A 23,440-nucleotide genomic window follows, 5' to 3' on the forward strand; every position below is an offset into this window, starting at 1 on the left:
TCACGCATGAAGAATCCAAGAGAATACCCCAATGGTTGAAAAACACCAACCACCTGACCATGTGGAACCAAAGGAACCACCCCCTGTGTTAGGAGATGACACAAGGTCCCAACACATACTCTAGACCTAAGTTGGCACCTAACAACCAAATATATTAAACAACACAAGGACTCTCAAGCAAGGACCAACCACAAGCAATCACACGAAGAAACTCCCAGAGGCTTACAAATCATCAAGTCATAAATGCAACAAGCAAGGACACATGTAGAAGTGGAGTGTCATCACATGCTATCCTCCAAAATATAGAAACACAACCCTTCAAGGCATAACCCCAATAGACATGTGGAGCCATCTCAACCTATGAGAGAATCAAGGGAGATTGACTTACCACCGAAATGGCCTTCCCAAGCTTATCCTAAAACATCTTGCCTAGGATCAAGTCTTGGGGCTCAACTATTAATTATCTTGATTAGGTGAGTCCTAATTACCCAACCCATCTAATACATTATTAATGTTATCACTTGTTTATAATAAGGAAAACTTCCAATGTGCCCTGGTGATCTAGACTTCATGCATCCTTACAAGGAACCTCATGCAATTCTATCTCTCGTGACCCTGGTCATCACAAGGAAGCCCACTCCCCCTAAAATGTTCCCAAAATGATATCACAACAAGATGATCCAAACTTAATATTCAAGAATGAAATCCAAAGCATCATCATGCAACCATAACACATACATGAACATCCAATGACTATCTTATCAAGTAAAGCAACAATGAGCCTCATAACATAGTAACACATCAAGCCATATACAGGCAATTAAATTTATTAGTCATATGAAATGAATACTAGCAGCAAGGCACATCAACTTGTTGGTTCAAAGCATCAAATCAACCCTCTCTATCATGGCTTCTCAACATGAAAGAGAGAACAAAACCACAATAATGAAACGTATCAACATATAGAAGCAAAAACCACATAAAAACATAAAAACTGATAAAATGCAATACTGGAAAACATCATCAGACCTCCATAAATGCCTCTGGTACAATGTCAAATCTGGAAAACCAGAACAGACTGAGAAAATTAACCAAATTACGAGCAGTTCAGCGCATGTGTTACACAGTATATCGCATATGCCAAGTTGTTCAACGCATTTACAAATTTATACGACACATATATCAAACTTTGAAGTGCATACACAAAATAAAACAATGCATATATTGAACTCTAAGCTCATACACAAAATAAAACAACACATATATTAAGAAATGACACATTTGCAAAATCAGATAGCGCAAATAAAGCATAGTGCAATGCATATACCTCAAACAAACTCGCATTTGCACAAAGATATAGCGCATTTGCTAAAAAACAGACAGACTTGGGAAATTTATGACTCAAAAATAAAATCAAAAACATAGCAATAAGGCCCGAATAAGGGCTCAATAGAGACGCCCAGAACTAACAAAGAGATTGATACAAATGTATAAACAAATGGTGAACTATGGGAAGACTATGTATCATAAATGTCATTCACAGTTATGGGATCAACTCCCAAAACCAAAGTCCAAGCTCGAAAATAAAATTGCAAAAAAGATTTCAAAATCGGGTAACCCAACAAGAAGCTTAGGCTATCGAATAAATAGAAAAACCAAACCAAAACTGTAGCCTCTAAGCCAAAACCCTAGCCTCAAAGCCAACCAATGAAAATATTCCCATTTTACCTACCCACGTTAGGTTATATTTTTATTTTTCATTTCAAATTCAACCAATGAGAATAAACTATGGGTGAGGGAAATATTAAAACATATTTATACTTATAAGTGGGATGTAAAAATAATATAATATAATGTACTTTATTACCCCCACATAATTAATCATTAAACTATACATAACTATAGGCTATGATTAAATAAATAAATCAAATGGGTAATTAAATAAATAATCAAAGGGCTAATAAAATAAATAATTAATCTCCAATAAATATTAATAAAAAAAAAGAAGTAAACAATAAATACTAAATAAACCATTAACCAACAATAAATAAATATCAAATCTTAAATAATTAAACACCAATAAATCATTAATAATTAAATGAGCATTGAATCCCAAAAAATTATATACTCAAATAAAACTATATTAAGCCAACAATTAATTGAAGATTACTGACTATATAATCTCACATCAATTAATTAAATAAACTAATAAACACTTGCATACTCACAACACCATAACATACTCACAAAACCATAGCTCATTGACTGACATGGCGAATTACGCCAAGACGCTGACAACTCAAGGTAGACATCTTAGACCTAGAGTATGTGAAGGGATCTCATGCCATCTCCACACCACATACCATTGAGATTTAAAGACACACTCAGACCTGTAGAGCCAAGTGGAGCTGGTGTCTAGTACTTGCAAATCCTACAACCACAAAGCAACGATACAATATATGCATATATATCTTAACAGACAAGTGATAGGGAATCACAACGACACATCTCGCTCGCAATGAGTGATGTGACATTGTCCCTCTCACTAAGACGGTCATACAATAATCAAACACATCACATTATCAACTCATCATATGTAATCGTGAAGTAGGGTTAGTGTAATCATAATAGCATCAAATCCATGATCAATATAAACTATCAATATTCCATCAACATAGTAATGCATATAGAATCCATCAAGCGTATGTGATCCATCAAACACATATATCCATCAAATCACATGATCAATAATGATAGCGTCATCATCCATATAAATCCTCAAAATAACATATGTCCAGATAATGTCTAGCATCATAATGAGTAACTAAAACACATGTATAATCATAATCCAAAACATCATAAAGAGTCTAGACAAGTCTATCATACATGAAATAAAAGTCAAGCCAAGTCAAATCAAGTCAAGTCAAGGAGGGACACTACATGGCTAGGCATTTTTTTGGATTGTCCGCTGCTTCTGTTTCTGGTTCGACAACTTTCTCAGACTTCTATGTTTTAGGTTATATTTTTATATAAATATATTCGGCTTTTGCCTTGATCATAAAAAATAAATAACAAATTTCCCTTTCATTTCCTTTCCATTGCATCACGTATGGGTAACATGTGAGATTTACTTATGAAATACGATTGCATTGGGACAATAAACAACCACAATAACAATTAACACAATTACATGTTTTCTATAACATAAGAAAAAAAACATGACTCAATCTCACACTTAAACCAAGTGTGATAAGAATTACTATACAGACTAATCCAAATTGATATCTCCAATATAACCAGTGTTAGAGAAATAACTCAAATATGCATAATTAGATGGAAAAATAACTTTGTACTATTCAAATAATTAAGATATCACCTTAATAGGAAACATAATCACGAAGTCTATGGCTTCAATATCAAATATGTTAGTACTCTAAAGTAAATTCTTTAACAACTTTATTCCAAAAATAACAAGGACGCAAAGCGTCAAGTTCCTGCCATTAGTGTGATGAGTCTAGATTAGATAAAAAAGAAATAGATAATGACCATTACAATATAAACTATCAAAATTTGAATTGTTTTTAAGATAATATTTAATTATTTTATTTTTAAAATTTGATTTAAATTTAACATTTATCTTTTTAAAAAACAAGTATATGTATTGTATAATTAAAAGTGTTGTAATTACCTTCTATTGTGAATAGAGGAGGAAAAGAATATGTTAAGAAAGGCTTTTATTTTTTACCTTCAATTTGACAATCATTTAGATATCAAAATGTTAATATTTAATATAAATATAATAATTTCAAGATAAATAAAGAATTTAAAAAATTAAATTTATAACTTAAACTATAATTTTTAGATAAATGTATAAATATAATTTTTTAATTAAATAATTAATAAAAAATTTAAAATAAATAAAGATTAAATTTAAAAAATGAATATGTTATTTCATAATTAAAATTTATCAACAAACCTCTAAAAAACATATTAATTGACCTTAAAAAAATCCTTTTTTTACATAAAATATTTCTTTATATTTTATAAAATAATAATATATTAAATTATTTGAAATAAAATAAAATAAATTTTAGTAAATAGAATAGCTCCAAATTGATATCTCTTTACATTTTGATATACATGTTTAAAATATTTATATCAATTTATGTAAAATATATTAACAATAATATAATTAGCAATATATTTTTCTATATGATATATAATCTTTTATAAATTAAATGAAGAAAATAAAATAATTTTAAATTAAACTAAAATAATATTATATTTTAGTCATATATTTAAACATTGTTAAAAAAAAATATGATTAATTTTAATAACCTACCTTCTCTAGATTTTTAATGAAATTGTTTTAATCTAGCATTAAAAAAAAAAAAGTATTAAATATATAATTATCTACATTAATACTTAAACTTAAAATAAATCTCACATTAAACAAAATATATAAAAAAATATATTAAAATCAATTCAAAAAATATTGACCATCCATGTGAACCCATGTATTAATTATTAATTTTTTTCACATTAATTATTAAATTAAATATAATACACGTTTAGTAATTATTAAAACATCCAATCATATAGTTTGAAAGTTAAAAGAATATAAATTGATGTGCATGTAACCTGTAGTATTTACCATATCGGATTGATCTAAATGCATTGCACGGTCTAGTGTTTTAATATATATGTGCAATTAAATCCGTCAATATGAATGCCAACTAAATAGCAATATGGAGAGATTGCATTAAATCTCCAGCATTAACGATGGTTAGGTTTGAGTTTTCTTTTGGTACGAATGACTAGTTATTTAAATCGAATCAAATATATAGAAATGTAAAAAAAAATATGCTGTGGCAGGGACTAATAAATAATGAAAACACAATATTACTTGATTAACATCCATAATCATAATCAACAAAGAAATAAGAGAATTAAGAATAAAGATTTTGATTTGTTAGTGGGAACTTTAAATGATTTCTGCACGATTCAACTCTTGGGTCCCATGGACTAGGTACCCGATCACATGATCGCCATTTAAAATTATTACCATCAGCCAGTGTTGCCTGCTGTGACAATTGAACAGGATTAATCTGCTCCACACGGAAGGCTCGATGACAAAACAGTATTGGATGACTAGAAAAGCAAGCTACGTAACATTGGTACTGTAGAAATCGATTTATCCGGATTCAATGTGTACACGAGCACTTTTCTTTGATCTGTATGACAATGTAAGATCAGCAGATAAATGTCATAATCAACTTTCCCATTACCCTATCCTATGCTGTTCTTTATATACTTGCTTTAAGTTCCACCGTTTTTTACCAGTACATGGCAAACTCACTGACACTACTAGCCTTGCTTCCCAACAAAATCCATGGCTTCCTATTGTTTATGGATTTGGCTTTTGGCAGCCTCTTGGAACGTATTTTTCCACTACCAAAAGACATATGATTTTAGCGCAAGTGCTTCTGTGCTTGCCAACATTTCAATCCATGGAGACGCTGCCATAGCTGAGACGGATGACGATTTTATATGCGCCACCTTAGACTGGTGGCCGCCGGAAAAATGCGATTATGGGACATGCAGTTGGGGAAATGCTTCTTTGCTTAATTTGGTAAGTCCCTTCTACACATTTTCACTTCTGCTGCTTGCACTGGTCAGTTTTGCAGAGTTTCTGTATATTTACCTCTTTTGCACTGGATGAAATGTAAAATTACCATCGACTGTTTGATTATTGAATCTTTCAATATGTATTTTCAATTTTTATGCGAATAAATGATATATATCAAATAAAACATTTTAAAATTATGTCTTATTATTACTTTTAATATAAAAATCACTTCAGTCTGTCACTAATTGTTCAGAAAAATGTATTTAAGAAATGGCTTTTGGAAAGTTTGCCAATTACTATTAACAGTTAGTAACATTATCTAGTAAGCTACTTTTTCTGCTGAACGGTTTTAAAGTGTTAGCTGATAAAAACAATTGCAGGTATAAAAGGTGAATGTAAAGGCTCTGTTAGGTCATTGTAAAGCCAGAGGCTAATTTAATCCCAAAAGGGGATTTATTTTCATTAGGATTTCCTTGCATACATAAATTTTGTCTGGTAGGTCATTGTAAAGCCAGAGGCTAATTTAAGCCCCAAAGGGGATTTGTTTTCATTAGGGTTTTCTTGTATATATAAATTTTGTATACCAAGTTTTTCTTTATGATGCATAGATCACACATTCCCATGAGGAGATTTCTATCCAAAGAGTTATCTTTCTATCTATCTTTTATTCAAATATTGTACCTTGTGTCTATATCATTCACATAGTAATTGAAGTCCATCATTTTTATATGGTAATGGTTTTTCAAGCTAACGTCATATATTTAAAGCTTCAGTTCGTTTTACTGGACTCTGTCTTAAACAACCCACTTAATACACACAAATCATTGCCAATTTACTTAAGCTCATTCATCAATCATCAAATACAGATGATGAGACTTAATAATGAACAATTTAACCGTACTGTTTTATGAATACTGTCTGCTTATATAACTGAAGATATGCCAATCTTGTAGCTTCAGAAAATTGGATAAGTCGGATGTGTATATCAGCATCCAGAGTTGAAAGAATCGAGAATGAGTTTTGTTTGAAATGAATAATCTAAATGTTAAAGAATTGATATAGCTCCTTGCCAATCTAACAAGTGTGAATTGTGCAAACAATAGAGTACCAAACTCATGGATATAGAGATGCAGACTATGAAACAACTAGCTGCTTGTCTGTGACATTGTCATTAACTGTAGACCAATGCTAATTAGCTGCTTTTCTGTGACCTTATTCGTTGTCCCACATCTGGACCTACAAAACAAATCAGTTAACCATGCACAATATGATACTTTGGAAAACAGAAATTGGAAAAAAAAAACATGAGAAAATGTACCTTGGATGTGTGGTTTGAGAGATACCACCTTGTCATCTGTCCCTGTCATTTGCCTATAACCTGCAAAACAAAGACCAACAAACTGAATCAAGTGTGTATTTATAAACAGTTGGCTCAAAATCATGAAACAAAGAGGAGAGCATGTACCGTTGATGTGTGGTTTGATTTTTATTTGTGTGACCTCAATGATCTGCAAGATTGGTGTAAGAGAATACAAAACGAAAGACAAAAACCTACCTATAAAAAAAAATGGAGAAAACACAAGTCAGTTTTAAATGCAACAACAAAGAATAGAGAAGAAAAAGTGAGGGAAAATGGTCAAATGACAATGAAAGAAACAATAGATTAGAAGCCTTGGTGGATTTATGACCTAGAGTCGACCTTGAGGTCTTTAAGTGACTTCTTTATTTGTCTGTAGAGATTTTTTACTTGCCCCCTTGCATGGGGAGATTCACGTGCTTGTGTGCACTTTTTGCTCTTTAGCTCCCTTCATGGAGCCCATTGTACTTAGACACCTTATTATTGCACTTTTATGATGATATTCAAGATTGGCATTGATCTATACATAGTTTATGGTTGACATTTCTTACTTTTCTTTCTCTCTTGTGCACATGAACTGTTTTAGAATTCATATTTATTTAGTGACAAATGTTATGAATATACCGTAAACATGTATGGTACTCTCTTCATGCTATTTTTATTATATTCTGATATATGTGAGATGGACGCAATGTGTATACTTAGTATGTATGGATGCATTAGATATATGGATGCAATGCAGTATACTTAAATGCTCTTTTGCTTTTCATGGATGCCATTTTGCTATGACATGATTTATTGCTTTTGTGTATGATATGCATGTGAATCTTGACAATATGATTGTTCTTTAGTAGGATTTTTGACCTAGGGGATTGTGGGCTAACTAGCATAGGGTGACTTCCTAAGCTTCTGAGATAGGAATTATCAGGGAATTAGTTGGGGACAGGGAAGGTATGGAAAAATATAGATGAAGCTTACAAAAGGCCAAAGATTGATCCTTGTCTAGATCAACCACTTAGACTAGTTTTCAACTCAAGCAAGCAACAAAATTTATTGTTGCCTTCTAGAATTAGACCAAAAGATGGCCAACAGGTCAAACCTAGGGTAAAGGAAAGATCCTCAACAAGGATGGCTTTTCAGAAGTAAACTAGACTCTTAATTGTTTCCCCTAGTTTGTTCGTGCATGTGCTTTACTTATTGGACTCCTTCAAATGCCATCCTTGTAGATTCAATTCCTTTTGGGCTCCACTTGTGAGTCTTAGACATTATGAGCAGTTTTTTATTTTTGACACTATTCTCATAATCTAACTGCCCCATGCAACCATTAAGATGAAAGGGCTCATCACCAAGGATTAAACTATGTGGATATGCTATTTTTCTTGTTTACAAAATTGGAGTTTTGACACCCCTAACATAGCCCCATGCTACTAGTAAGAAGTGAGGGTTTAACACCAAAGGCTATGTAAGGTGAGTAAGGGACTAAGTGCAACCAAAAGGATAGGCAACTCCTAAGACTTCCTCTTGGGAAGAATAATTGGGGAGACTTTCTTATTATCGTCAATTAGGCATCGTGGGTTTGAAAACTTACTTTGTTTAGAATAGATTGAATGATAGCTAAGACTAGGATCAATTCTGAGCTAACTTTATTTAGCATTGTTGGGAATGTAAAAGGGAATGGTGTTGATGTGTCTTTTATACACGATCAAACACATAATTAAATACCCAAAGGTACCTTATCCTCTCTTGAACAAAGCTTCCCCGAATGCTAAAGATTTCGCCTAAGCATCAATCGAGGCAACTCCAAGGTTCTAATATGTAGGTTCTCTACGTGTGGATAAGCACTAGTGTTCGTTGTGTTTGTTGTTTCATCAAGGGGCCTTACGTACTTTCTATGAAAGCTGGTTCTTGCAACTACTTAACCAATGAGGAACTGGGTTTTCCTACTACTAATCGATGTTTCAAGAAGGACAAAAGATAAGGGATTAGAGAGGGCTATATTAAACTAAGCCTAAGAATGACTAAATGGAGGGCGATCTTAGTGAAACTCTACCAATCTTAGTATTGCCATAGAAAAACAACACTACTGGAATTGGTGCGATCTTCTAAGGGAATTCAAAGATTTTCGAATCATTAATGAACATAGATACTATCAATAGGATACATATCAGTATTCAAGTAATGATTGAACTTCAAACGATTTTAATATCTCCAGTTGACCACACAGGGCACTCATACAATTAATAAGAGGCTAGTGGTTTGGACTATGAGCTTCACTAAAAGATCAAACACAACATTTATCACTCAATCTATCTCTAACATCCAAATACTATCTTCAATAAAGTGATTCAAGAAGATGAACAACCATGCAAGAAGCCACAAAGATTGCAACAAAACACCATAACTTCAATATTTAATTAATCTCATAGCAAAATATAACAACAATTGTTCAACTTTCTCTCTTCACCAAATCTACACTCTCTATGAATAACTACTCTTCTTCTCTGCTACTAATAAAATTCTTCTTCTTAACCCCTACAAATGAATTGAGTGAGAGCTTATATAGCATTCTCTAATACAATGAATGGCCTAGATTTAAAGAAGATCAAGGGCTGAGATTTTGACACCTAAGCCCTAATTAGGGTTTGTTACAAAAATAACCCTATTTAGATAAGCATTATCATAACATAGCCAATAGAAATTGGCATGAATAACGAGTAAGCATCCTCCAATAGGGATTGAATTGCCACATCATTTCATAACAACTTTTGATCTAGAATTTTGTTCCCTTTTCCTTGTTCCTTTCTGGCATATTCAATGAATTTGGACGTAATCCCTTCAATCTTTGCAATGGGAATCTCAGGCAAGTTCTTCATTCGTTCCTCCAAGTGAAGGACCTCATCAAAGGCCACAAGAAGAGTCATCTCCCATCCGTGCTCCAACTCTTTTGTTTTCTCAATCAGGAACATAGTAGTATACATTTGATCTCACTACTCTTCTGTAATGATGCTGTCTTCTCTACAAAAGATAACCTTGATCCTGTCTTCCAACTCTTGGATATCCACATCTGTTTCAATCTCTATCCTTCTATCAAGGATTGCACATAGTACATCAAACACCTTATCCTGAATAGGATTGATAGTGCCCTCAACTCGGCTGCACCTACTATTGATGTCCTTGAATAGAACCTCCTTCATTTGGAGCAAAGTTGACCATTGTAGGAGATTATGGGTTCCACCATCAATTATCCTTTCTTGTGCTAAAACTTGTCTTGATGTCCTCCTTACCACTTGCAATACTGGGATGGTAATGTCTCTAATATGAGTGAATGCATCGACAGTTACCACTAGATTATGAATGATCTCAAGGACTTGGATGGCCCTGTGGATTGTTTTCATCATTCTTCCTATAAATTCCTTGGCTACCATGTAGGATCTATCAATGCATGTATCCATGAGTCGGGCTGAGTTCTTCATCTTTTCTATCTGATTTATTGACTCAAGAGGAAGTGTCTGCAAGGGTGAGACTACTGGATCCTGTCGCCCTAATGGCTCATTAAATTGGCTAAAATAATTCCTCCAAGCATTAATCTTCTTTTCCAACCTTTTATTCTTTTCTATCTCTTCTTTCAGCTTATGTAATATCCCACTCAATTTTTTTTTTGATTTTTCAGGCCAATAACAATTCATCCACAACAAATAACCCGTTAAGGTTAGAGGAATAAGCAAAACAACTGAAAGGGAACCCTTCCACCTTTTGTTCACCGAGAGCCCAGACTGGGAGGGTGAGAGCATACGGTGTTCCAGGGATCGTCAGCATCAATAAACAAACTGAAAATTACAATGCATGGGCGGCAAGCCAGCCCCTTCTGCTTATCCAACAGGATAGAAATTGAACATCTTGGCGGTAAACCGACCAAGGGAAAATTACAAGAAATTTGAGTTCAATCACTCTACCACGTATTTCAGCAGGAGGACATTATATTAAACAATCACTCTATCGCATATTTCAGCGGGAGGACCAAAGCATTGAACTTATCACTCGACCACTTATTCAGCGGGAGGACTGAAAATTACAAATTTGTTGCATATCAGGTGGCAAGCCAGCCTCTTCCACTTATTCAGTGGGATGAGAATTACAAAGACAGAACTGGTTAGTAGTACTACTACCTAACCTTACAATAATAGAAATGATAGAAGGAGAGTAATGCAGATTTCTACAATAAAGATATAAATTTCTGTTACAACCAATCTGCAGGCTGGAAACACAGACCAGCAGCCTAGAGAAATGCCAAAATACTCATAACTCCCTCATTTTACATCCAAATCAGCTCAAACCAGTCCCAAACCCACCGTACATCATATGCAATGGTAACCAATCAAAACAACACCCCAAAAAGACCCTTATTTAATTTGCATGCATCCCAATGCAAGGCAGAAAACCCAAGCCTAGCCTAGAGATTTCGATTTACCATAATAAATTTAAAACTCAAACAAACATGCTATAAACTTACAAAGTTTATTGCTAGTGCTGGGAAGGAAGATAGGAATGATACCCATAACTGTCAGTCGCTCCAGTAGAGAGGTGTGAGCAAAAATGTGCTTCAGCCACAGGCGAAACCAGCAAGTTCCAGAATCACTTCAACACCAAGATGTCTATGGCAAAACTCTGAGGATGTAGAAGAATACAAGGCACAGCTAGGTACTATATTTCAAGTACGAAACTGGGTAGCACTAGGGAGACGCACTTCGAAGCCTCAAGTTTTGTCGCCAATCCGGCAGCATAACATTACATATTTTCAAGATAGTGCAAATGGGAGCCCAAGTCACTTATTTATAACTTTTTGCCAACCAAATTCAAATTCAAATGCACTCCAAATACGCCCAAACCAAATGCCATTCCATTTCATCTACATTTAGCATTGCATTTCATTTCATTTCCTTGCACAAGTTCGCCCTTTTTAAATAAATATAAGTGTCATAAAATAAAGTGTAAAGTGGGCGCCCAACTATGGCTTCCAAATAAAAAATATTACTAAGGCAATATACTTAGAAAATCGCCCATTTGCCTTGAGTTATAATTTATTTATTAACACCATGACGACCCCCTTGAAGTCATATGCAAATTTCACCCAAATAGACTTAGGATAAAATTAATATTTTCTCCCTTCCTAAGTCGTCCATCCATAAAATAATCAAATATTAATACCTCATGCCTAAGGTATTAATATATTAAAATACCTTCTCCTCAAATATTGATTATTGCCAAATTGAGCCGGAGACTGAAGTGCTGGAAATCACCAAAATTGAACTGAGTTGGGGCTCTGAACTGAACTGCCAAAAATAGTCATCTGAGCTGAGTTGCAGAATCCTTGCCAAGAATAGCACCAAAAAAATGCTAGAAGACCAACTGCTCAGACTGACCTGCCAGAAATAGCCATCTGAACAAGCCAGCTAACATCCTGCTAAAAATAGAACTGCTAAAAATAGTACTTACTAAAAATAGCATACTGCTAAAAATAGTAAGTGTTTCCAAAGTGATTTTAACCACATTCTGAGCAGTCGTCGCACTTACTAAAAATAGTAAGTTAGGAAAAAGTCACCCAATGTAGATGCATGTCGAACCATCTTGAAGCTCTTTGAAAACCCAGAAGGAATCCAGAATCCAAACTGTCAAACTCCCACATAAACACCCTGAAAACACCAAAGAATCCTCCTAGAAAATAGGAAACCCTAATTCTCTTTTCCAAATAGCCTACGAGTCTCTGGAATAGGCCAATGGACCACTGGATGCACATCACTGAGAAGGGGACATTACAGCTTATCCTTGACTGCCCTCACTAAATCAGTCGCATCTTCCATGGCCTGCTCAGAGGTAAGTGGACCAAGATCAAATGTCTCCAAATCGTATTCTTCTGCCATGATCTCATCATCATACTTGTCCACCATTGATGTAGCTATCTGTATCTTTTTGGAGCCTGTATCATCTCTGATCACCTTAGATATCTTTGTAGCTTTCTTCTTTTCAATCCCCTCTTGAGACTTGCCTAGAAGACTTTCCAAATCAAATACTTGCTCCTCTTCTTCAACCACAACTACCCTTGTAAGTCTTTCTCTAAGCCAATCTGGAATGGAAGACTTTCTCTCCCTTACTTGCACTTCCTTAGGCAATGGCTACTCGCCTCTAAAAGGAGATGTTGCTTCATCATCATTTCTTTCTCCTTGCTGATCATTATCACAAACTTGGAGAGGAAGAGATTGACTTGATGAGTGCTGAGATGCCCTTCCTTTGTCTTGTTTATCATTTTGTATTGTGGACTCCATAGACTCATCTATCTCATACACCTTCTCTCTTTGATCCTCTCCTTGACTTATCTCCTTTTCATGTCTAGAAGAAGCACTAGAGGGATGATCATGATTCACCTTTTGTTTCTTCTTGGACGATTCTCTCTTTTCAGGTCCCTCCTTTCTCTTCAACCCCTTAGAATGAGAAGTGTTCTCACTTGCACTCGCCTCTCCTTCTTCCGTTCTTGTTTCTAAGCTGAATGTCATAGCTATGTTTTGTTCTTTCAACCTTTGATGCTGGACATCTACCCATCTGCGAGTACAACTCAAGATTGGATCCATCAATGTTCTCAAGTCCGCGACCTCTTGCTCATCCCAATCGATCTTCACTTCTTTGTCTTCTTTCTCACAGGAAGATTGAAGATATCTGCCACTGTCTTGTGCTTGATCCGCTACTCTATAAACTTTGCATCTCCTGATAAGATGCAAGGGCAATCGAGAGTGCATCCTCTTCTTTATTTCCAAATCATCTTGAGCATTTATCCAAAAATCCTCTACTTAGGACACATGCTTGTACTTCTTCCCGACTGTTTCTTCCATGTGACCACTAGGATCAAAATTATCTCTTGAAGCGAAAGATGTGAATGAGTAGAGAGATAGCTCCTTTTCTGCATCTTCAGCTGCTTGAGAATTAGGACAAACTTCAATTGAATTTCCTAGTGAAATATGTATAGGGATACCATTCCCATGCTTATGTCTTGATGCCTTAGCACAAGCTGCCAACTGTCTAGTCACCTCAAGTAGTACTATCCTATCCGTTGGATACCTTGGCAACATATAAGGAGGTGAAGGACATCCATGAATTCTAATATAGGTGAATTTAGGAAATTGAACGAACCACGCACCATGTTTCTTCACAAGCTCTTGTGCTTCTGGAGACAGTCGATGGTGAATCCTTCCTTGTAGTGTCATGGTGATATGCATTGTGAAAGTATCGTTGACTAGCTTGTAGTAATTCTTAGGTGGATGATGCAATTGGGCATAAGAATCACATATTCTTATCTCTCCGGGCCCTCTCCCAACAACTCCTCTATGTGGTAGTCCCGCATACTCAAAACATCTGGCTAGAGAATATATAACATATGAGCTCATGTGGAATGATTTAGTAGGGACTAACCTTCCTCAACTGCACATCTAGGTTGTTACTGATAATCTTGGCCCAATTGAACATCCCTTTCCCTTGAACGATCACTTGTATAAAGAAGAACATCCACCTATTGAAAAAGAAGGCTTGAGAGGCACCTACAATTCGATTAAGCATGGTTATCAAGTCTCTGAATTCTTCTTGAAAATTAATTCTGTTAGGGGTATTAAGTATCTTATTCAGGCGAGGCCTATTCTTGAGCAACCAATTCTTATTGATGAAATTTAGACAGGTATCAGGATCATCTTCGTAGATAGACTTGGCTCCTTCTAGGCTCTTGTAGATCACATCCCTTTGCTTTGGAAGATGAAAAGCTTCACTTATAGGTCCCTCTGAGAGATAGGCAAGGATAGTCCCATCTTTGGCCACACTTGTCCTTGAATGCAAATCATAATGTTTGGCACATTCGATCATTAGCTCATGACACCTGACTGCGGGAGGGAAACCTGCTGCCTTGATGATTCCACTCTCAATTATCTTCTTGGCTATGGGTGATGGCTTGCCGATGTAGGGTGCTTCTCGAAACTTCTTCGAATTGAAGTTTCCTAAGTTGGTGTCTCCAATATTGCTCCACTTGGACGTGATCCTCGTCTCCAAGTCGTCACTCCTTTGATCTTCCTTAATGAGGGCTTGCCGAGTAGAGGATCCACTTGCCCTGGGGTTCTCCATTTATCACCTATGAAAGGGTTTAAGTTAGGTTTTAGGTATAATCACAAAGATAGGTGATTCAAGACCTTAAAAAGAACAATTGAACACCAATTTGAAAATGAAAATGATAAACCTTTAAAATTATGAATTTTCAAATTGATATCACATATGAATCAAGCTAAATCGTGAAAACCTAACTTTACAAAAATAATCTTTATTGAACTAAATCAGATCTTCATTCAAATTCCTTAAATAAATCAGATTGCACATACCTTAACCTTGATTTTAAAGATAGCAACCTGAAAAGATGGATAAATAGTGAGTGGCTGCTGAATTCACCTCCCTTCCCAGCGATGCTTTCACAAGATAGCTGTCTTAGACCTGCATCTCAAACATGTTAGAGCCTTCTTAGAAGAATCGGCATTCTCTTAATTCACCCTCTTAAATCTGAGTTTTATACTCATTGTTCCTTGAATTCGTACATTTGGAGAATTAGGTGTAGGTTTGAAGATTATTAAATTTGCATTGACCTGCCTTATGAAGCTCTGAAATTTGCCTACAAATCAGCTGCTAAAATTCGGCTCATGAAGATTATAAGCTTCCTTCTTAGGGTCTGCAATGAAATCTGCTGATGAAGTTTCGCCTCCCAAGTCTGCTTTTTAAAATTCGCTCTAAGGAAGAAATTGTTTGACTGAATGATTAATGCTTTTAGGATCCACTCTCCTTTATAGGCGCCTTCACCCTTCTTCTAAAAAGGCCAACCTTGCTATATATAAATTTTTTTTTATTATTACACCTTTCCAAGCTGGCCGGCTTTTCATTAACATTTGAAAAAAATGCTTTGGCGCCAAAGGGTGAATATTTGAAAATTTGAAATTAGCAAGTGTTTAATTTAGGTGAATTTGCTTTCTTAATGAATGAGGAATAAAGTGTTTTGAAGAAATTTGCTTTGGACCCTTTGGAAGGGTTAGGAGCGAAATAGTTATTTGCACTCAACCTTTCATCATTTCCTTGAACTTTGCTCCTAGGTTTGGCTTTTGGGTCCTCCCTCCATACTATCAAGCCCATCTACCCTCAACCATTTCAACGTTTTTGGCAAGAAATTAGGCTATCCTAAGGATTTCGCTCTGGACCCTTTGGAAGGGTCAAGAGCGATTTTTCTCTTTTAGACCCAAATCCTTCACCTTTTCACCCCTCAATTGCTTCCAAGGCATGATAACATCTTAGCTAAGGCTCGAAGGCACAAAATTAGTCCAAATTTGAAGCAAAAGGGAGGATTCTATGAAAATTCGCTCTGGACCCTTTGGAAGGGTCAGGAGCGATTTTCGTCTTTTAACCTCAAATCCATCATTGCCTTCACTTCAATTCACTTCTTAAGGCAAGTATACATCAATCCTCCCTCAACCATGTCCTAGGAACAAAAACTTTGGTTTGAACAAGGAAGAAATATGTGTTTTTAGGAAAAATCGCTCTAGACCCTTTGGAAGGGTCAGGAGCAAAATTCTTCCTAGGCTCAATTCATCTCCCATTCATCCTTTCTTTGCCTTGAATTTAACTTTATCAAACCTCCTTCTATCAGCATCAAGTCAATTCGCTATCAAAACAAGGTTCTTTTAGTGCACTAGGCGAAATTGAGAGTCCATCTAAGGATTTCACTCTGCACCCTTTGGAAGGGTCAGGAGCGAAATGAAATTTCGTCCTGGACCCTTTGAGAGGGTCAGGAGTGAAATTGCTCTTTTAGGCTTGATTCACATCCCTTTTCACTTAGGTTTGTTTTAAACTTGACTTTTGAATCCTTTCCTTCCATAATCTTGCAAATTTGCCCTTACTTTTACCCGGAATGACAACCATTCAATGACTTTGGTGAAGAATTAGGTCCTTTAGGGAATTTCGCTCTAGACCCTTTGGAAGGGTCAGGAGCTTGGATAAATTTCACTCTGGACCCTTTCGAAGGGTCAGGAGCGAAATTTGCACTCTTGGTCAACTTCCTAACTCACTCAAGGTCCAAGGGCACTCATCTAGGTCCCAAATCACTTTAAATCATTAATCTATCCTTAATCACACCATAGGAATTAAGGGTTCGATCCAAACAAGGAGCAAATAGGTGTTTTAAGAAAATTCGCTCCTGTCCCTTTGGAAGGGTTAGGAGCGAATTTGGTGTTTTTGCCCAAATTCTTTACTTCCTCATGTTCCAAGTGTATTTATCCTCTTCAAAGATGCCATGGGAGCAAGGTTTGTGGCGCAAATTAAGACCAAGAAAGGAGATATAAGGAAATTCGCTCTGGACCCTTTGGAAGGGTCAGGAGCGATTTTGAGAAATTAGTCTTAGGTATCATCCAAATACTCAAACCTCTCCCTCATTCATGTTGTTCTCACCTCAAGACATGCTAACAAACCACCTTAAGAAAGTACCTAGCTCAAAATGTTGGATTACAAGTACATCTTAACCATTTCGCCTAGGTACCTTTGGAAGGTACATGACTTCAAAAGGAATTTCGCTCTGGACCCTTTGGAAGGGTCAAGAGCGAAATTTGCTTTTTGGCTCAAATTCCTCATTCAATATTGTTGCAACTCATTCCAATGGCATGGATCGATCATTCTTCACTCAATTGAAGCCTGGAAGCAAGAGTTATAGCCCAAGTTAGGACCAAGAGAGGTTCTTAAGAGAATTCGCTTTGGACCCTTTGGAAGGGTCAGGAGTGATTTCTTCTTCAAGCTCAAATTCTCTCGCAAATCTTCAAATCTATCTGTCACAATTACATTCCTCCAAACTTGCCCTTGCTAGCCTTCGTCGTTCACGCCCATACTTCGATTACTTGCTTCATCACATCAACTCAGACTCCACAGGAGACCCTTGACAAAAAACTCTGGCCTAGTCACTTCACAACTTGACCCATACCCTTGACTCATCTGGACTCAAACTCTCAAGACTTCCTCTACAAAATATACATTCTCCAACTTTCTAAGGCAAGGTCTTGTTAAAATTCACATCAGGATTCTAGGCATAGAACAATGACTTCCCCAAGCTTAGGCCAGACTTGGCCCTAAAAGGAACCCTAGGCAAGCTCTACAAAGAAAACCCTAACTTACCAAACCTAGGCCACAACTAACTCACTCAAAACACCTAACAAGCAGAGAAAAGCTAAGCAAAGATAAAGCAAGACCCAAAAAAGAGAGGGGGTCCCCATTTTGATGGGGCGATGTGTGAAAATGGTCACAACAAATGGTAATAATGATTTTGGGAATTTGTGGTTTAGCAAGGGTAACCTATACTAGCAACTCTTAGACTCCTTACTAAGATGAAAATTAGACAAGAGCGAACCACTAACCAATGCAATGGTGGAAATAGCATAACACAATGCATGGTTTTTTTGAGATATATTTTTATGCTTTTTGATTTTTGATTTTATTTTTGAGCTATTCTATTTTTATGTTTTTCAAATGGAGTGCTTGTTTAAATGGAAGGTGTTGATTGTACCATTGAATTCTTTGCCTTCCATGGTGCACAAGTTATGGCCATCATTGCCAGCGTCTTCTTTAACGCAGTATGGACTGTCCAATCCTCATGGAAGTTTCTTTTATTTTTATGACTCTTATTTTCATGCTTCTTGTCTTGATAACGATTTCCTTGACCTCTCGGGGCTTGTTTTATAACCCTATTTGAGCTTTGCTATGTGGGTTGGGGCTTTATGAGTTGCACTAAGACTTGAAAAGTCTATTGGTGAGATGAGGTCCAATATAGTATCCCTGTTATGGATAGAAGTTGAGTGTGAAAATCAAATTCATCTTGTAGATAGATTCAAACCACTTCACATTTTGAATTGTTTGTAAAAATTGGAGAAATTTGAAAGGAGTTTGAAGCTCTTCTAATATTCCTTGAGAAAGAATAAAACATATACTCAATTTTCCATTAGGCTTGGGATGCAAATCCATGGAGTAATTCACATACTTCTTTGGTAACTCTAGAACAATTAGATTTTCAGCATTGATAGTTATGCGTTATTTTCTTTCATGTCTTAATTCCCCCACACTTACGTCATCTTAATCAAGGAATTTTCTATTGTTTTTTGACTTGCACTTGGGGAGCTTCCCATACATCATTAGATCTTGTTGAACTCATAGGTGAGGATTGCCCTGTAGAGGCCTCTCTTGTGGATACCTTGAGTAAAACTATACGGTTATCATCAAGCTCATTTGTGCAAATTCGTCCTAGAGGGTGAGTATAATCTTCCTCGAAAATAGATATGATGGTTTTGGGAAATTTTTGCCTAGATGTTACCTCATCATTTTGACCTTTTGGAACAACTCTAATCCTTAGAAAGATGGGTTTGTAATTGCTTTTAAATTCCTCTCTTGGGGCACCACAAATTTGTTTGGGTCTAACTCTTTCAAGCTATCTATTATGATTGCAAACTCAAAAGAGGATTGTGATTTATGTTAGCCAACCATTTTTTAAGTGGTTGAAGGAATTCCTTACTTTCTATTTGAGCTTCATGATTGCTTTGCTCATTTAACATTTCCTCTAGCACATATGTAAAAATACCCATGTCAAAAAAATACTTTGATTACACAAACTTGATCCATTGCATTGAATGGGAAACCAAAAGTTCATCTTGTTCTAACAACTCCATGATTTTTACAAATGTCTTAATTGACACAATTGACCCCTACTTAGGAGATTCTTCCTTCTCAAAAGTTCTAATTCCCTGTTCATCACTAGGTGTTTTTTAGAATAGAGGACACTTGATTTGGTAGTTGCTCTACTTTTTGTATGTGAATACTTTGAGGAGTCGACTTTGGGATGATTACCTTGTTGATTCCCAACTTGTATTCTATTAGAATTCCTACCTTCTTTTTGGTTACATTTGATTTAACCATGCTAAAGGGTTCTAGATCCCCTTTTGCAAAATAGATCTTTCCTAAGTGAAGGAAGTAGATCTCTTGGAATAACTTGGAAGGAAGGACCTTCATCTTGTGGATCTAGGGTCTTCCCAATGATAGGTTTTACCCTATCTCCTCATCAATGATGTAGAAGGTCACAAAAACCAAAGAAATTGGGAGTATGATCTTCCCAATTGTTGCCACCTTTAGGTTGTCATAACATTGCAAGGTATCCCTACAAGCCGTTATAATATTGTGCCCATATTCTCTCTAGGAGGAAGAATGTAACTATGTTCATAGCAACTCCATCATCAACAACCATTCATTTAATGCAGGTATTGTAAATTCATATTTGTAAGTACAAAGGAAGATCGCCTTATCTTGTTAGCTTTGCATTTGTGGGAATCTACTCTAAATCAAGGAAAAACCCATGATCATTTATATTTCCGTTTGGTTGATTCATGTCAAGATCCACTTGATTTATTTGTTCTTTCAAAGGTTGGATTATATGATTTAAATATTTAAGCCCGACTACTGCCAAGAGAGCTTCACAATGGAGAAAGAGTTCCTCAAAAGATCTACTAACAAGATCTTAGCAAAGGTTTTCTTAAGATTCTCAACCATGTTATATGGACCAATTGGGATTAGTGTAGGATCAACTATTGAGACTATGTCCTAGATTTTTTGTTTCTGGACTCTGAGATCTTCTTGCAAGTCACCATTTTGAACTAACTTGATTAAACCTAGCATTTTTGTTTTGCCTTTAATTCCCAATTGACTTAGGCCACTTTTTTTTTCTTGGAAGGGATTGTGTTGCTTATTTTCATCATTGATTGTTTTGAGTTGTTTCCTTGTTGATGAGTTGGGGAAGAATTTTGGTAGATCCTTAAATTTGAGGGGCAACTAACCCTTGTTGGTTGCGGTTTGGGTTTTTCAATAGGAGGATGAACATGTCCAAAAATACAAATCTTTGTTACTTCGGGAGAATTGATATGAAGTTTTTGTACTCTTGACATGACCTCTTCTTTTATTATTTATGGAATGAGTAGTACCTATCAAGATATTACTGACAAGTATTATGATAGAGTTCATAGCAATTGTCTCATTTGGTCTACCTTTTTACTTGTAATTGTTTCTAATGAGAAAGTCATTGGCATAAGATGTTTTGAATCCTTGAATGGGAATTATTTCCACCATCGTAATTGTTTGTGGTTTTTTCTCTTTGATGACAAAATTTTGCCATCTCTATATAGTAGCACCTTTTTTTTTCTGAATATTTTTGTGTTGAGGGATTGTTATTGCCATTATCTTGCATTATCAATCGTTTGTTGGCATTATGCTGTTTCGTTTTGCTATTGTTGGCGGCTTGGTCTATTGTAAGATCACCCTCAAGAGCCTCTGTGTAAGAATTATAATGAAGTTTTTGGATCTCCTGCCATGTTTCCCTATTGAGGACATGCTAGAACAAATCACAAAATTATTTGTCCATATTCAGCATGCTAGTTGAAAACTATAGGAATGCCTCCACTACATGATGAAATGTGTTGCAATTCATTTGTATCTTTTTCCAAACTCAAGAATTCACAAATTCCTGACTTGACCAACTTGTTCATGTCAAATGGCACATCAATGATCAAACTCACCAATGAGTTATTAGAAAGAGTGTATTGATGCTTCAAGAAGTTTGTAATACCAGTCAAAGGTGGTGCTCTCCAAAGTCTTTAGAAAGAACCTAGTAACCATCCCATCCCAAGGGAGGAGTTCTTGCATTGTTGTATTGTAAGATTTTATTTGTGAGTTAGGGTTTCCTCCCTCCCTAAACTTAGGAATTTCAAGGAGGGTTTGTAGCAACATTTCATTGTGAATTATGTGATCTAATGGCTCCTTGAGATACTAAAGGTATATTCTAAAAAGGGGTTATGTGTGGAGGGAGTGGTTCCCTAAAATATAAGCCATGTGGGTGGAGCGTATTGCATTTTTTGTTCTTGAAAGGACATGCTTGGTGGTTGCTATTAAGAAAGGACGGGATAGCTAGGCAATGTCAAGTTTAAATTTCGAAAACCAAGTGGAATCATTTGGTTAAATTTTGATTTGTAGGTATCCCACTTGATTGGTTAAAATTTGTCATATTATAAGATGAAGGCAAATAAGTACAAAAGCCTCATTGTTAGCATTGTGTGAATAGAAATTACATAGAGGGGAAGCTGAGTTGCATCTTGACCGCATATTCAGTTATAACAGTTGCAAATGAATTTGTGCTAGGTTGGTTCTTTGGAGTCTTTGGTCTTTCACTAACTTGAGCCTAATTTTGCATTGGCCTCTTAGCACTTCTAGCCTCTATAGTCCTGATCCATTGGACCAAGATTGATATAATGACCTTGAGAGTGGCTTCTCCTACATTATGTGCTTCGGAGGTCAGTTTTGGTCAAGATGTGGGATTTGATGAGCCTCATCTCTTGGTTTCTATTTGTGGTTTTCTACCCTTTCTCTTTGGGTAGAGGCTTTGTCATTTTGAATCACGGTATCAAGGTTTAACATAGTTGCTTAGGCATGTGTGAGATATTTTTCAAGGCGTTCAACCTCATTGTTTTTGTGTGACCACCTTCACAAAGTTGGGTCTATGAACTTTAGACTATGCTAGAATCCTATGGGATCTTGTTAGGCCTAATTTTGGTTGAATTATGGGACCTTGATTCTCTCCCCATGTTGGGATGTCAAAGGGCATAAATTGGTTTCGTGGATGGTTGTTGTTTTTCTCTAGTCACCCACTATCAAATTCAATCTCCTCATAGTAATACCTATTAGAATTAGGTTCCATGGATTTTCATTAACTACTCGGAAAAAATGAATTTTCGCCAAATGAGTGCAATTCTAAATGGCTTTTCCTAATGCAATTTTTTGTTTTTTTTGTTTTATGTTTTGATTTCTTGTCTAAATCTATTTTAAGTAACATGCAATTACTTTTGGATTTAAATCTATTGAAAACAAGAAAAATTCTAATTCTAACAATTTTTACCTTGGGTAGGGAAATTTTCTGGTTACTTATGAAGAAAAAGCCTTTTCAAAATAAATGAATTGAACAATGTAACTTGTGTAAAAAAGAAGCTTTCAAGAAGCTTTTGATGTTGTTTGTACTAGCACGTGTTCTTAGGAGGCTCAACTTCCTTGTCCTTCCTCTTCAACCGTGGGTCTTCTTCTTTGAATCTAATAGACTAGAGATTATTTGGAAAGCAGGGGAAGGTTTGAAGCTTCTAACAAAAATTAAAAAGGGCCACGGGGTCCTATAAGGGCATGTAAGTGCTAGTGGGGATTGTAGTAATAGACATAACCAAGATCATAAGGGTGATTCTATAGGGAAAAATAGAGCCTATTGCAGGGAAAGATAAATTGCAGTAGTACACAATCTCTCTAACTCATGGGAAGGGAGGTACTTATAGTAG

At 35.8% G+C, this 23,440-nt stretch overlaps 1 protein-coding gene across 1 annotated transcript in view; it reads left to right on the forward strand.

Annotated features, from left to right (window-relative positions):
• Positions 1–5,109: 5,109 nt before the first annotated feature.
• LOC131054335 (uncharacterized) overlaps positions 5,110–23,440 on the forward strand; it is a 127,076-nt gene continuing 108,745 nt past the window's right edge. The window contains exon 1 of the mRNA XM_057988817.2: positions 5,110–5,632. Coding sequence (XP_057844800.2) covers positions 5,393–5,632 — 240 coding nt within the window. The 5' untranslated portion in view covers positions 5,110–5,392. The remainder of the gene's footprint in view (positions 5,633–23,440) is intronic.

This window comes from Cryptomeria japonica, chromosome 11, assembly GCF_030272615.1.
Source record: "Cryptomeria japonica chromosome 11, Sugi_1.0, whole genome shotgun sequence".
Taxonomy (NCBI): Eukaryota; Viridiplantae; Streptophyta; class Pinopsida; order Cupressales; family Cupressaceae; genus Cryptomeria; species Cryptomeria japonica.